The sequence below is a fragment of the Tupaia chinensis genome, unplaced genomic scaffold (genome assembly GCF_000334495.1).
Source record: "Tupaia chinensis unplaced genomic scaffold, TupChi_1.0 Scaffold000257_1, whole genome shotgun sequence".
Classification (NCBI taxonomy): domain Eukaryota; kingdom Metazoa; phylum Chordata; class Mammalia; order Scandentia; family Tupaiidae; genus Tupaia; species Tupaia belangeri.
The window spans coordinates 1,623,305-1,640,709 of NW_006159737.1; the positions used below are offsets into that span (position 1 = coordinate 1,623,305).

Genomic DNA, 17,405 nt, shown 5'->3' on the forward strand with positions numbered 1-17,405 from the left:
TCAAGATTCTGAGAGGAGAATGGAGGAGAAGGGATTGCAACATGGCCATCCCCACTAGGGAGGTGATTTCTCACTTTCTATCTCTCTGTCTCTCTGATGAAGGCACATACCCTATAGCAAAAAAATCTCTTTAAAAATGAAGTCAAAATACTATTTTGACCATGGTTTTGATACATAATTTAAATGGAATATTTAAGTATGTAGATATTATCATTTTCTTAAAAAATAAACATAAAGTTTAAATATAAAGTCTATAGAATATAGAAAATTTAATAGGCACTAAACTTATATTTGAAATGGTTGTTTTATTTATTTGTTTGTTTTGAAGATATAGATGACTAGGAGTGCTGTCTCAGTTAGCGTTCAAACAGCACTCTTGGATGTTGGAGATGGCTCCCACAGAATAATTGGCTTTGAGGCAGCCATTGTGACACTATGACGGATGCTATGGAGGACAAGACATTCCTGGAAATGAGAGAAGATTTCTCTTTCCAGGTGGAAGGATGAGCACTGGACTTCATATGGGTATCTATACAAATACTTTCAGTAACACACACATTAATAGCATCAATATTTTCTATATCAACTGTCTCATTGTAAGTGCTGTTGGTATAATAGCTGCAATCAAATTTTTCAGAAAATTCCTTCAGGTCTTCAATTGTGGGTTTTCCTTGTATTATGAACTTTCTATCATCCCCAAGTTGAATATCAAAATTCTCTGGGTTCAGATGAAGATAGTCACTTGAATTCCAGTCTTTCCTTACACACACTCCTTGGTCTTGGCAAAGTACTTGGCTACACAGTTTGGCTGCTAAGGTGATATTGATTATGTAAGGATTCAGTGTCACCGCCAGGTACTTGTCTAGAATCAGGCATGATTTCTGTAGAATTACAAGAGGGTCAGAATATCAAAGGACAAGTTAGTTCACATGTGAATTAATTCACTACCATAAGCAACTTTAAAAAAATTTGTTTAATTGTATTTATTATTATTATTATTATTAGTCTGCTACAAGGCTCATGTGCTCACCAGAGAGAGACAGATAGAGAGACAGAAAGTAAGAAAGCAAGCCACAAGGTCTGGGACTCAAACCATGGTCAGCCATGTGGGAGTCCAATGCCTCAACCTCCATACCATCTGCTGGTCCCAGCAACTTTTAACAAGAATGAAAAAAAAAATTAGATACAACAGGAGATAATAATTTTTTTATGTTAACAAGATTCTTACAAATGTTATTTATAACATTTGTAAGTTTCACATGCCACTTTATGACACTGAATCATTAGTGAGGCTGATAGTTCAACTTCTCTTGTATAACCTTTCCTTGCTCTTATACAATCTTCCCCCATCTGCTCTACCACTGGCATAGAAGTTGTTTCACCCGTATGAATAGCCGATAGCAAACTACACTTGCTGTTCCCTCTGCATGGAGAACTCTTTCCAAGAGAAAGAGTTGGTGTTCTGGCTTCATCTGTCTTCTGTCACTCAAGTGGCAGCTTTCATTACACAACAGTCTTCTTGGATACCTCTCTGGCCAGCTCTCTCATATCTCTCTATTTTGATTGTATGCATTACAGATGATTATTGTATCAAATATTTTTCTTGTTTGTACATTTTTTTTTCCAAGCAATTATAAGCTCCGAGGGTACATGGACTTTTTCAATATTCTTCAATGCTATATTTCCAGTGCGAAGGATATACGAGAATATATACCATTAGATGACACTGCAGTTGCTTCTTCAAGTCTACAGAGTAAAAGTTTAGACTAGAAGAAGAGCAAAGAGATGAGAAAAATTTGAGAATATTTGCCTGTATATGATGTAATTGGGCCAGCTGATGGCATGGTGGTTAAGGCAGCTAGATCCCATATGGTCTACTGTCCGGTTTAGGTCTTAGACCCAGCAGTTTGAAAAAGATGCCAGGTGCACGTCAGTGCATGCCCAAAACCCTGAAAGGAAAAGTGGAGATGAGATTATAGCATGACAATCCCTCACGAGAGGTGCTTTCTCACTTTTCCTCTCTCGCTATCTCTCTGCAGAACTGCTCCTATATGAACAGTACTGAGGAGGCTGTGAGAGACATGTAGTAGAATGAAAAAATACAATTAAACTGCCACTAAAACCCAAGCATGACACTTAACTAATATGTGACCTCACTCTTCTCACTGGGGAATGTCTGATTCATTCTTCCTCAGGTTAAGGGTGGAATTCTTAGCCCATTTATTTTTTTAAGAAAATAGTTTGAAGAGTTCATAAATCATTTCATTACAGAAGTAATAGGAACCTTGAGAAAAGAGTTTAAGGGTTTGGGGAAATGACTAAAGAAAAGTAGCAATGTTCTTAGAATTATAATTTTTAAATAATTTTCTGATGCATAAAAGATTTTACCAAGTAACAAATGCCCTTTTCTGAATTTATCTTTATCCTTACTTCTTTTTTCTTGAGGATAAAACTAGAAACAGTGAATTTATACAAACTGGAAAGGGGACTCAGACTATCATGAAATAATTTTAAAAATGTGACTACCACCAAGTATTTTTTTATTTATTCTTTATTTACATTTAATTACCATATAACTTTACAGTGTACAACATGGTTTTTCCCAGCATGAATACAGTACATATTAGTCAAGTCAAAGACATTACCATATACATTCTCATCAACAAATAACTTTTCATTTTCATGTCTACTAAATATTTTTAAATGAAGCAAAAAACATGGTTATGCTATATGAGGACAAGAGAAATACAACCCTCAAAAGGTGTCTCTGGTCTTAGAGTATAAAGTCTATTTTCTACAGGTCCTAGACTATGAACATTATTTTATTTTCTCTCTGGTACATTCAACACTAGCATTTCCACATCCATTAGAGAAGGGAAAGTTCAGTTCCAATTCAACAGTGTCTATATAGCTGTTTTACTATTGCGCAGACCCAAAAGGATTGAAGAGGTGAGGGATCGAGGCCCGATATGGAGAATTAAACAAGAATAAAAATAAGGAAGAAAGACCTATCTTCTGACACCAAACACCACGTCAGAAACTGAGACTATAGTCTTCTTTATTGACTTACTATCCATGTAGCCTAAAGAATTTTCATTGATCTTACTGAATCTTTGTTTACTCAATGGGAAACAGGTGAAACATTTTGTGATTTATAGCACAACCACACAAATGCAAGATATTTTGATTCAACGAGTTTTAATTGAACATCTGCTACTATGGGCTAAAAATAGTACTTGTTTTCTTATTCAATACCAAAACTGTCCTCAAGAACAGTAAAAGTAGAAATATCTTCATCTTGGGGCCTGCAGGTGGCATGGTAGTTGAGAGTGCTAGACTCCCACCTGGCCAACCATGGGTCGAGTCCCATACCTGGCAGCTTCATTTCTCTCTCTCTCTCTTTTGCCCTTTCCCTTTCTGGTAAAATTTAAAAAATAAAGTTAAATAAAATAATTCTTAAAAAAAAAGAAATATCTTCATATATTTCTTACCAATGCTACTTACCGAAGTTCGCAATAAAGTCATGCTTCCCCAGATTACAATTCCAGAGGCCCCCAGAGCGACAGTTTCACCAAATGTATGCACAAGGTCAATCTGGCAAACGTGATGGAGTTAGCAGATAGAAATCAATGAGCGTCATACATAAGAGAATAACATTGAATCTAAGTATATTGACCCATAATAACTATTTAATATTTCTCCACTATTTATTTCTATCTTTAACAGTGACACTGCCCTACTACAAAACAAAACAAAACAAAACACAAACACAAACAAAAATAAAAATAGACTTGTTGCTTTCATTACTTCTATTGATAGGAAAGCAGAACTTGGTGGGGGAAAACCGAGTTAGTAAATTCTCTGTGCTACCTAATTATCCACATGTATTTAGAGTTTATATGATTGCACTAAAAATTTAACATAGTCTTATTTTTCATTAATACACTGATAGAGAATTGATGTTGTGTATATATTCCTAAATGATATTAATGGTTAAATTTCACTCCCTTCAAAAAATTATATTAAATTGCACTAAATACCATTGGTCTGCACTATTTTAGAGCTCTCATCCCAGTTACTTACCAGAGAAAGGAGTCTCACAGTTTCATCAGTGAAAACTAAGCGGGTATACACAAAAACTGGAAGTGGATCTGCAGGGTTACGTACTTTAGAAAGCCTAATGGCTTCTTGCACACGATTACGAACAAAGAATGCAGCCTTTTGAGAAGATGCTAAGTCACTTTTCAAATAAATGGATGGGAAAAGGGCAGTGCTTTCAGTCCACATCCAGGCCAGAAGATCATTTCTTTGCCTTTCTATTGGTGGGCAAGTTCCATCGTATTTGGGGTGTTTGTAATTATGGTTGTAACAATCCGGAAAAAGATAATAACCCCAGTAGTACGTGGGTTTAAGTGATCTTCCCAGTTTTAAAGTCTCTAACATGAAATTCTTTCCAGCCTCTTCAAAGTCTACTTTGGCTTTTTTAGTTGCGTCCGCAAGGTTCATCTGTGTATTTTGTCTCTGAACCAAAGCAATAGACATATTTCTGTACACATCTTTAGGCCTCCAGTTTCTGTCCCAGAGGGGCCTCCAGTTTTCCCAGTCAATGACAGCCAAGCCCACTTTGTCTGTTGGTATGTAATAGGCAATATCTTTCTTAGCTTTGTCTAAATGGTTCTGTATGGGCATGGACTGGGGGATTCCTTCATTTTCAACTGTACCCTTGATTTCATGTATATGAGGATAGAGGCCAAGTCTATCAGCATAAAATATTGTAACACTTTGGTCTATGGCATCTTTTCGAGGGCTTCCTATTAAAGAGAAGAGGCTCAAATCTAGTGGTTCATTAAAATTTCCAACACAAACTTCAGAGGGAGCATTCCAGGCCCAGAGGATAGTTTTGCTCGGAAGGATAGGCAGGGCACTGAAATTCTGAGTTAGGCAATATGGAATTAAAAGAAAGGTAAACACTGTCAGGGATGCTTTACTGGACTTGATAAAGCTACTGAGAAAGATGTGCTTGAACTGTATCACCCCCATTGCAGAGTAATAATTATGAGAACCCCTTATTTCTTCCTGCACACTTTGGTTTACACACTATTGTATGTGAGATATAGACACAGATAAAAGATGGTGGAATTAAGTCACTTTGCCGAATAAAGAGGTATAACCATTATGTTCCAATTAAACATTTTTCTTCTTTCATATTTCAGAAAGGTTTTGCAAGTTGCATTATTTATAACTGAAAAAGAAATACAGAACATATTGTTAGGCTATGTTTCTATAATAGAGATTGCAACCTTAACCAAATTCTTAATTTTTTTCTTTTCTTTTCTTTTTTATTTTATTTATTTATTTTTAACCCAGGCTGGCCTCAAACTCCTCCTGATCCTCCTGCCTTACGCTCATAGAATTATAGACAAGTGTTCCTGAGCCCATCAACTTCTCAATTTTAAAGGCAGGTAACAATTTAATTTAGGTGATAAAAGACTTAACGCTTGTATTTTAATCAATAAAGTCATGTCATTTTTAGTTATGTACAAATACTATGACAGTTAATTTTGTCTCCTTTTCATAAATCACCCCTGAGCATCCAGAGAGGTGAAAGTAGCTTATTTTTTTTTTCTTTACTTTCCCAGGGATGCAGAATACTGCACCAAGAAGGCCTTAGCAAGACCCAGTTGAATGAAAATAAATTCCACTTTGTTTCTAGACAGTCCACTTTGTATTGACCTGACAAATATTGAAAACAACTTTTCATAGAATTGCATATTTTCATCTTTCTTTCTTTTCTTCATTTTTTAAGAGGGACAGTAACACAAAGAAAAAGTCAGTTCTACTAGAGGTTACCAGTCAAAAGTTTGCTTAAAACTATTGAAGCAACCCCAAACTCCACCAAACAACAAATATTTGGAATATAGCCCAATCAAATCTTACAGTGATGTGCTTCTAGGTTTAAAGTGAATAAATTCTACTCTACACTATATATTTTTGTAAAAGGATTGATTTTAGCCTAGCTTAATAAAAGCAATATCTAAAGTTTGGCCTTTTGCGCTGTTTAATAAGTGAGATCCTGTTGTCTTTATGATGGTCAAAAAGCGAAGTGATACAGCAAATTTTGTGGTACAATAAAACTGTGTGAGCCAAGGACTAGAAATTAAATATATGGAATCTGGCTTTTGTATTTATAAAAATGACCTACAAGAAGACATATTTAAATATTCTGTGATTCTATGAGAAAACCAGAACTGTTTCTGCTGTAAGAAGGTACAATGTGAATTACACCATTTTTCACTGAAACTTGTGTCCCTATCATAGCAAATTATCCATTCATTTTCATCACTGAAAAACAAATTGAAGAGAAACCGTAATTAGAATAAAACAAAATCTTAAGAAACATTACAATCTTATGTTTTGAAAGATAATAATTTTCTCTCATGTGTAAAATATCTAAAGTAACCAAGTTTTTATAACTTAAAGTCTTATAAACTTCCCTACTTAAAATCTAGAAAACATTCACCTAAAGTTATACTTGGGAGGAAAAACCAATTCCTTTCAGATACCAACTACCAACCCAATGCCTGCATGACAAGGGTTGGGGGGAATGTCAAATAAAGAATGAGCTTTTCCCAAACTTTAGAGGAGTAGGCCAAGCTTATTGAAATTAATATTAACGTCTAATTTCTATATGATCATCTCATATAAGGAAAATATGGGTCAGAATGAGCCTGTTGAGAAGCTCTCTAGTCACAGAAATCTTTAAAACAGAAGGAACAATTTTGTCTTTGAAAATGGAATGAAGTATCACCCCTTTAGTTGACATCTCCATACAAAGCTTTTGGGTACAAAATTGGGAATAAAACTAGAATTTCCTTTTATAATAAAGACCCTCATCTTCCTAGAAAGTTTTAACTTCATGTACGTAATACCTGATCTTATCTCTCCACTAATATTCCTAAGGTTTGTACTCAATTTTACACTTACCAAGTTTGCCAGCTAAGCATCCTTCTTCCTCATAATGTGAATAATTGTTTCTTTTTTTCTTTTATTTCAGAGTGTTTGCACTCACTTGAGAGAAAGAGAGACAGAAGACAAGCATCCCCCAATAGAGCATGGTCATGCCACACTTCCACCTCCTCCATTACTCCATCCTATCAGCATTTAGAGCATGCACATATATGTGCCAGGCATATTTTTCAAGCCACAGGAGCTTAGGTTTGAACCATAGTTGGTCATGTGAGATCTACATTATGGGATTGGTCCATGAGTAATATCTTTTTCTTTTTGAGAGAGAGAGATTTTTGTTATAGGGCAAGACAAAGAGAGACAGAGACAGAAAGAGAGAAATTACCCCTCCAGGGAAGCTGGGCCATGCCTCCATCCCTTATCCTCCATTCTCCTCTTGAGATTTTGGGCTCACACGCACAGGCACCTGGTTTGAGTTTAAGCCTCCAGGTCTGAGACTCAAACAGCGGTTGACTACGTGGGAGTCCAGCAATGTAACCATTACGCCATCTGCCTGTCCTCACAGCTTAACTACTACAGTTATGGTTATGGTTATGGTTATGGTTACTCATAGACTAGTCTATGAATAATGGCTTCGTAAGTCACTTGTTATAAGTCTTCAATATCCCCTAAAATCTGACAATGGCACTTATCCAGAAACCTGACTCAAAGTCCAATCACTTAACCTTTTTTCAATAGTGTCAAGGTAAGAAGTGAGCTGGTCTCAACACTTTCCTAGAGCATTGGCAAGTCACTAATATCTTTTCTGAAAATAATAATAATAATTTCTCGCAAAATAACATCAGAAGCCTAAAATCTGAGTACATGTAAAATTCTGTTTCAATTAAGCCTTTATTCCTATTGGAAGTAAATTACATCACCAAAACACATGCTGGCTAAATTCTTTCAACTAGGACTCTGTTGTCTGAGAATGAGTTCAAACTTTGTTGTTGTTGTTGTTGTTGTTGTTAGTTTTTGCTATAGGGCATGTGCCCTCATCAGAGAGAGAGATAGAGAGAGAAGGAATGTGGGAAATCACCTCCCAGGGTAGATGGCTACGTTGCAATAATTTCTCCATTCTCTTCAAAATTTTGAGCATGCATGAACATGTGCCCAGGAAATTTTTTAAGCCACTGGGTCTGAGACTTGAACCATGCAATTGACCACATGAGATCTAGCCACCACAACCTCCACTACCTGCTGGAGCTAGTTCAAAATTATTTTATATAAATAAATTATACATTTATGTGTAGACATTCACATAATATAGCATTCACCACTATGTATTATTGAAACATCTATGAAATGAGAACATATTAAAAATAACTTTAAAACCTAAGAATAAGAATTGCTTAAATATGGTAGTTTAGAGGGTGAACTGTGGTGCAGCAGGAAAATATAATACTCTACAAGTTTGTCTCATATGGGAAAGTTCTTGGTTCAAGTATAGAGAGAGACCTCCCTGAGTACACTGGGCATACACTTACCTAGGATACACGGCTGTCTGAGGCTGGAGGTAGATCATAGTCTCAAGACCCTGCTGGAGGTATCTTCTTTTCCTCTCTCTCTGTCTCTCTCTTATTTCTCTTGTATATGGAAGAAACAAACTTCGTATAAATAAATGAGTGATATGGTAGGTCAGCCTGAGGGAATTTATTTAGATCTCAGAATTAGTTATAAAGATAATGAAGCAGGGTTGCTCCCATAGTGTAGCAGTTAAAGCTGTACAGAAGAAGCCTGATTTCACATGGTCAACCAGGGTTTGAGTTTTGGACCCAGCAGCTGAAAAACACAACCTATCCAACACACGTGCCCAGGATCTTAACAGGATGGAGAATTGGTGGAAAAAGGATTGTATCCTGAACAGATCTGAGGGGCAGTACTTTCTCTCTATCTCTCCATTTTCTCTTTATTTCTCTCTTTCAAGCACAGATGGCCTCTGACATAAACAAACAAAAAACATGATGAGACAACCCATTAAGATGTTCACCTAACATGCCAAGTGAAATAATGTACAAAAATTCATACTAAAAGTAGGGATATAAAAAAAAAAAAACATGTAAGTGACATGCTTGAAGAATGGAAGAAAATTGAGAAATATAAAAGAAGATTCATATTTTTTGAGTATCCATTATATATTTTGCTCTCCTAATTTTTGTTATCCAACTATCAGTTTGTCAAAAAACCAAAGTAGGGGAAAATTACATTTAGTGGTAGAAATTAGTTTGTCTGGACAGATTTGAAGGACAGCTTAACTTCAGGGTGGAAAGAAAAATATTCATAAGGTTTCTTATTCTTTATTCACCAGAGTACTTATACAAAGGGTCTTTTTTGTTTGTTTTCTGTTTTTTAGAGAGATTTTTGCTATAGGACACACGTGCTCACTGGAGAGAGAGAGACAGAGAGACGGAATGTGAGAAATGCCCCTCAGAGGGCTAGCCACAACACAATCTCATCTCTTCCATTCTGCTCTTGGGATTTTTGGGTCCACACGCACATGTACCCAGCATGAGTTTCAAACCACCAAGTCCAGACTCAAACTGTGACTGACTATGTGGGAGTCCAGTGACATAACCATTACACCATCTGCTGGTCCCAAGGGTTTTTGTTTTATCTTGGAGGAGAAAAGTTGGTGACTGAGATGTTTTTCTCTAAATTTTAAAAAGATATTTAATATTATTTCTTCTTATTTTAAATTTCACTAGAAAGAGACAGAGGAAGAAAGAGGAAAAGTGAGAAAACAAGCTACGAGGTCCAGGACTCAAATTGCAGTTGGCCATGTGAGAGTCTAGCACCATAACTACCACGTTACCTACTGGTCTCTTTTTTCTCAAATTTTATTGTGTGTCTTTAAGGTATACAGCATGTTATGGAAAGGTTGGGATATTTTGAAATAAGGAGAAGAGAGTCTGTAACAGAAAACCCAAACCAAAGAGCCAAACTTCTTGGCTTAATTCTTTGCTCTTCTCTTTCACAACACACACTTTATTTCCGAAATAAATGCTTTCTCTCTAGAAAATACTACTTAACAGATATAGACTGTCTTAAAAATCTACATTTAGGTATTCTCATTTTTAGGTATTCCCATCTATGTATATGTTATCTCAATGAAACTAAGAACTGAATTTAGACACAATTCTCTGATCATTAAAATTATTGTTGATTTTTGAGAAATAAAAGCAATTCAAAGTGGTCTAGAATTCAAGATCCATTCAAGTGTTTTTTTTTTTTTTTTTTTTTTGAGAGATTTTCACTGTAGGGCGCGTGCGCTCGCCAGACAGACAGAGAGAGACATAGAGACAGAAAGCAAGAAATCACCCCCCAGGGGGGATAGTCACGCCGCAATCCCTTCTCCTCCATTCTCCTCTCGGGATCTTGGGCACGCACGCACACGCGCCCGGCGTGAGTTTTAAGCCACCGGATCCGGGACACGAACTGCGGTCGACTACGTGGGAATCCAGCGACATAGCCATTACACTAACTGCTGGTTCAAAAGATCCATTCAAGTTTTAAAGAGCTGAGTAGTCATAAGCCTGAATCTTTTCCCCATTTCCATCAGGATTATTGCCCCAACGGCATGTTTTACTTTGTAGCAAACAATCTGTAATGCTGTAAAAGGACTACAGATTTTACACTATGAGCCTACCCTTTCTTAATCCCAGAGTTCTTGAGTTCATGATGTAAAAAATAAGGTATAGACAGCTGTCTGTGTTGTCTTAAATGGGCCAGTATAAACTCTTGACAAACTTAAAACCTCCCTCTTCTTATCCTTCTCATCATTACATTAGCTAGCTTTCTTAGGCATCATTTCAAAGCACACATAGCTGGAAAATCAGAGTTTCTTCAGCCAATTAAATGCATACTAAAACCTAGCTCAAATAAACTACTTTTTAAAAATGTTTAAAGTTTTGGGACCAGCAGTTAGCATAATGGCTATGTCACTGGACTCCCACATAGTCGACCACCGTTCGAGTCCCGGACCCGGTGGCTTAAACTCATGCCAAGCGCGTGTGCATGCATGCCCAAGATTCAGAGAGGAGAATGGAGGAGAAGGGATTGCGGCGTGGCCATCCCCCCATGGGGGGCGATTTCTTGCTTTCTATCTCTCTGTCTCTCTCTGTCTGTCTGGCAAGCGCACAAGTCCTATAGTAAAAACCTCTCAAAAAAAAAAAAAAAGAAAAAAAAATTTAAAGTTTTAAGAAGGTGCATTAACTCATTAGAGAGAGAAAGGGGGAAACCAAGAAAGCATCTTGGGACCAGCAATTGGCATAAGGCTATGTCGCTGGACTTCCACGTAGTAGACTGCAGTTTGAGACCCAGACCCAGTGGCTTAAACTCACACGGGGCGCGTGTGCGTGCATGCCCAAAATCCAGAGAGGAGAACGGAAAAGGAGTTGCAGCACGGCCATCCCCCCTGGAAGGTGATTTCTTGCTTTCTGTCTCTCTGTCTCTCTCTGTCTTTCTGACGAGCGCACATGCCCTATAGCAAAGACCTCTCTGAAAAAAGAAAAAGAAAAGAAAAAAAGAAAGCATCTCAATGGGGAATGGTCCTACTATGATCCCTACTCCTCTATTTCTCCCTCCAGTTGGGATTTTTGGGCACTCACACACGTGTGCCCACTGTTTTTCTTTTTCTTTCTTGTTGAGAGAGATTTTTGCTACAGGACGTGTGCGTTCACCAGAGAGACAGAAAGAAGAAATCACCTCCCCCAGGGGGGAATGGCCATATGCAAACCCTTCTCCTCTATTGTCCTCTTTGGATCTTGGGTGCACACATACATGTGTCCAGCATGAGTCTTAGGTGGCTGGGTCCAGGACTGGAACCATGATCAACTATGTGGGAGTCCAGCAATGTAACCATTATGCCTTCTGCTGGTTCCCCACTGTGTTTTACAATCTGCTGGGTCCAGGACTCCAACCATGTGGTCAGCCATGTGGGATCTAGGCTGAAGACTAGCCCTTTTCACTTATTATGTTTTCACTTTCTTTGTAGGTTGACAGTTTAAAATGTAAATGAGTACTATAAATTAAAGGTAAAAAATTAGGAATATGGGCAAATATTGATAAAGGCAAGACTGTAACTCTGGGGAATGTAGAATATCAAATCACTGAAGGGATGAGAGAAAAGAAGAAGCCCATGCCATTGACACTGTACCTGTCTGCATTACTGCACAGTGCCCAGACACACAAACGTGATAAAGGCGCTGTTACGGGAAGGCTCAGACTACTGAAGGTAATTTCAATGTGGCTAAATCACCTCTCTAAACACTATAGGAAGCATTCTTAATATGGAAAAAAAGAAAAAAAGAAAAAACTTCCAGGTCAGCAGCAGGCCCCAGTTTCATTGTTCCTGTATCTAATCCCATTTGCACCTCACAGTGCATATTATTTCCGAAGCACTGCACTCAGTTATGATTCAACCCACCCGCTGATTTCTACTACAGTGAATCCAAACCAGTAGTTTTAAAGACATTCTTCAGGGATCACCCTAATATATCCCAAAGCAGAAAACACGCAAGTTTCTTAACTGGATCCCACATGGCCAACTCTGCTGTTGGAGATACTTTCTGTTTTTCTCTCACTTCTCTCTACTCTAGAAGAGATAAAAATAAATAAATAAGACAAAACAAAACAAAAACCTGGGCTTAATTTCAAATACAATAAGGAGAAGTGGGAATTTATACCCAAGCAACGGAATAGGGGTCAGTGGACACCAAATTACTAAAATGAATCATTGAGGTAATTGGGAAACCCTGGTCTAACTGACCTAATAGGATTCTAGTAGAAGACAATCCTGGATGATTAGAAATCACCTGGGAGGTGTTAGATGATGAGGAACCCCTGAAGTGATAGGAGGTGGAAGAGAATAGGTTCTTGCTAATCCAATTTACCAAGGTTATGGCTAAAACTACACTCTAAAAGACCAGCACAGAAGCCCAGGATTTTGACAACTAGTCAAAAAGAAAGCCTGAATATACCTGATTAGAGTTTCATTAATGAGAGAAACTCTGTCAGTCACTGATCTTGTGCATACTAAATAAGTTAATTAATTATAAAAAAAGGAACTTGGTACATTTTTAATTTTAGTATGCCCAAAAGTATGGCCAATAATGACATTTTAAAATGAAGATGTTCAAACTAGTAATTTCAAAGATAAGAGCAATGAAGATGTTCTGCTGAGAATCTATCTTGGAAAAAAAAAAAGGCAGGACAGAAGAAGACTGAGTACTCCATGAAGGCTGAGATTTAGTGATTTCAGAGATAAGAGCAATGAAGATGTTCTACTGAGAATCTACCCTGGTAGAGCCCCTGTCTCCTTTGTCTCTTTCTCTCTGTCTCTTTCTGCCTTTCTGTCTCTGTCTTTTCATTTTTTTTCAAATCTTTCTTTGTTTTAAATTTAAGGTGGAGTTTTTTCTAGGTTCTAAAATCCTCCTTTATCTTGGTAATAATCCTCTCCTCTCCCTTCCTCCCATCTAGGCAAAAAACAAAAAGGCAGGCTAGAAGACTGAGTCTGCCATGAAAGCTGTTTTCATCTTTTTGCTTTTTATAATTAACAAATATTTTGTTTGCTTTATTCATTTCTCTCTTTTTTTTCTTTCTTTCTGTTTTCTTATCCTTTTTCTTTTACCTCATCACTTTGTTGCTCAGCTTCCACCTACTGAGTGTCTAGACAAGTCAATGAAAAGTTGCCAAATCTGAATACTATTTGAGTCCTCATATTCCTCAACTCTCACTGAATCTGTGTCACAAAGGGAGGAAAATGCAATGCCAAAGAATTTGCAGACCATGTCCTCCTGTGCGCCTCTGATCACTCAGATTGATCTTCTAGAATTTAGGAAGAAATCTGGGACCAGCAGGTGGTGTGGTGGTTAAGGCGCTGGACACTCCCACATGGCCAACCGGGGTTCAAGTCCTGAATCTGGTGGCTTGCTTTGTCACTTTCTCTCACTCTCACCCTCTGTCTCTCTCTGGTCAAATTAAAATAAATAAATAAATGAATGAATAAATAAAAAATAAAAAAATAAATAATTATTAAAAAAAAAATTTAGGAAGAAATTTATTTCATACATTTCCAAAATCTGTTAAGTCTAAGACCAAGGTGCCAGCAAATGTAATGTCTGGTAAGGACCCTCTTCCTCATAAATGAATGTCCTTTCTTTGTAACCTCAGATGGTGGAAGTGGCAAACAAGCTTCCACTAACACCTTTGATAAGGCCAGAAATTCCATCTGAATATTCTGATCTCATGACTTCACCACTGTCCAAAGGGTCCTGCTTAATATTTTCATATTAAAATTTAAATTTCAACACATATTATGGAGGAACATAAACATCCTGATAATAGCAATTTCTTACAAGTTAAGATTTAGAGTTGAAAAAGTGACAATTATCCTCGTTAACTAATAGTGTTTTTAACCTGCAGTAGTCTTATTTATTTTAGACAACATGATGGTAAATTGCAAACATAATGATCTAAGAAAGTGATGTTAGGTAGTGATGTTAGATAGGTCTATAATTCCATTTTTTTTTTTAAATTGAAGGTTATACCCTATTACCTGTTGAACACCCTAATCTCAAAATTCAAAATGTTCCACAACCTGAAACTTTTTAAAGATTGACATGATGCCATGAGTGAAAAATCTGACACCTGGCCTTGTGTGATGGGTCACAATAAAAAGTCCACATTACAAAAATATTACATAGAATTACCACCAGGCTTTGTGTGTTTATGAAACATAAATGTGTTTCACATTTATACTTAGGTCCCATCCCTAAGATACCTCATCATGTGTATGCTCATGTTCCAAACTCCCACAAATAAATCTCAAAATCTGGAACCAACAGAGGGCATATTGGTTACATCACTGGATTCCCACATAGTCGACTGCAGTTCGAGACCTAGATCCTGTGGCTTAAAATTCATGCCAGGCACACGTGTGTGCATGCCCAAAGTCCCAAAAGGAGACTGTAGGAGAAGAGATTGTGGCATGGCTATCTCCTCTGGGGGATAATTTCTCACTTTTTGTATCTGTCCCTCTGGCGAGTATATGCGCCCTGTGGCAAAAATCTCTCTTAAAAAAAAAAAAAAATCTGGAGCCTCTTGTCTCACAAGCATATTGGATAAGTAATTCTCCACCTGTAGTGAGCCAAGAGTCAATTTAACTGCGTGTAATAGATACTAATGGACACTTACGTTTGTTTCTTTTATTGTCAAAGTCAAATGAGCTTACCAGAGCTACAGAAAGAGGAGGAGAAAGACCCCTCTCGTGGAGCATAGTCCTGCCTCAATCCCTTTCTTTTCTTGTTCTTACCTCCTGTCAGACGGGACGTTCATGCGGTCAGGGCATAGCTGATAAACTAACAGATGATTGTTGCTTCCCGGGTGTCTATAACATTTCTGACCATATTCATTCCCTATGTACTGCCTGTTAATTTCACCAACATTCTGGAGGTAACAAATATACATTAGGGGCTCCTCCAAGGTCCACACTACTTCTTATAATGCCAAGTGGATTTTACAGATTTACCTCCAACTTTAGGTTTTTTACAATGTTTGGTTATTGTCTGCATGTTTAGTAGATGACCCAAATGCTATTCATCTTGATACATTGACAGTGACAAAAAAAATTTTGATAACACATTATTACTCATTTTGGCATTCCCTTATAGGTTAAATCAGATCTGTACACTCCTTTTTTTTTTTTTCTTTTTTTTTTTTTTGGCTATAGAGTGTGTTCATTCACCGGAAAGAAAAAGACAGAGTGAGAAATCACCCCCGTCCAAGGGGATGGCCATGCCACAATCCCTTCTTCTCCATGCTCCTCTTGAGACTTTGGGCATGCACAACATGCCTGGTGTGAGCTTTAAGACACCGAGCCTGGGACCTGAACCGTGGTCAACCACACATGGGTCCAGCAATGTAACCATACACCATCTGCTGGCTCAATAAACTCATTTTTAAAGCTGAAATAAACTACTTGCTCACAAAACTTTGGGTACCATTAAAATGCCATACCTCATATCATACTCAGTAATCAGGGCATGTGTAACATACAATTCTAAACCTAAAAGAGGACTTTAGGGGGGGAAATCCGTCAAGAAACTCAACTGAAATGCCTAATATCATTACTTTGGAGCCTTAAAAACTCCGGAATTCTCCAAGTAGGAGACCTAGATTAACCCCTTTTGAAATAGTTTTTGGTCACCTTCTACCTACTTGCCATCTCTAAACTTTTCATTTCTGAATTGCACAGAACATTCCACACACTTGAAAAAACAATTCCATGTTATGACTAGTACTCTTGGAGTATATCATCAACAAGTAAAAACTGTGTGGCCTTCATTGGCAAGTCCTGCTATTCTTTTAGCCAAAAGATCACGCACACATGAAGAATTTTAAGAAAAAGCATGTAGTGTTATCTTGCCGGGAATTACCTTATGCAGTGCTGTTACCCACATATGCTGGAATAGCAAAAGAAAAATCTTGCTGGATTCACGTAGTTTGTATCAAGCCAGACCATCACCCACAGGATAATTTGGAGACTCTCCCTACAAGTGACCTCATAGTAAGGGTTTCAGAGCAAATTCTAAGGTTCTAGAAGCAGATGACATCACAAAGTAGACAGCTTGACCCAAGGTCACGAAACAGGAAATGCTTCTTCCACCTGATTTCCCCCTTCCAGTCCTCTACTCCCTAAGTAAAGGAGTTAAGTATTTTAAAACAAAACCTGCTCTTCCCCTCCATATATTGAAAAGTTGACTGGATATTAATATTACTTGTTTCAGTTTGCCCTGTGCTCTCTCTGATTTCTACTATGGGCTCTCTTTCAAACTGTCTCTCTCATAAACCTTAGCAAGTAGTGCCACATCTCCGTGAAAGAGAAGACTATGTAGACAGCCGGCACTTCACTACCACGTGTTCCTTTCAGTGTTGAGTAACTTCTTTCCAAGTTTTAGAATGTGTGATTTTAGAAAAGACAATCCAACATCTTTCCATGGAAGTAGAACAAGAATTCAATATCATGATGGAAATACTGAAAACTCTCCAATCAGAAGTTAGAAGTTTAGCTTCTGCCCAAACAAGGAGACACTTGTGCAAGGACTGGTAAAAAACGCTGCTCTTATATGAATCCGGTGGGACAAATAGCATCTAATTTATACCTTTTAACAAAAAAGATAAACAATCTCCATCAGATAAAGGAGCCTTGACCGTGTAATTGAACTGGCCAATTTTTAGTGCTGAGAGATTGGTTTAATGAGATATGGCGAAATGTGCTCAGATTTGTATTTTTTTGTTTATTTAATCTTGTTCTTATCTACATTTTTCTCTTTCTTAACAAATCTCTTACTGTTCATATACTAATCTGAATCTTTTCTTCACAGCCACCAATTCAGCTTTAT

The 17,405-nt window shown here is 37.4% G+C and overlaps 1 protein-coding gene across 1 annotated transcript; it reads right to left on the reverse strand.

The window, feature by feature from the left end:
* Nucleotides 1-303: 303 nt before the first annotated feature.
* Nucleotides 304-16,544, reverse strand: LOC102481108 (hyaluronidase PH-20). The gene is made up of 4 exons (XM_006149196.1): nt 16,440-16,544; nt 4,084-5,242; nt 3,505-3,594; nt 304-881 (listed from the first exon to the last, which is right to left on the reverse strand). Exons 2-4 carry the CDS (start codon nt 5,038-5,040, stop codon nt 357-359), a joined length of 1,572 nt encoding a protein of 523 aa, XP_006149258.1. The 5' UTR covers nt 5,041-5,242; nt 16,440-16,544; the 3' UTR covers nt 304-356.
* Nucleotides 16,545-17,405: the final 861 nt, after the last annotated feature.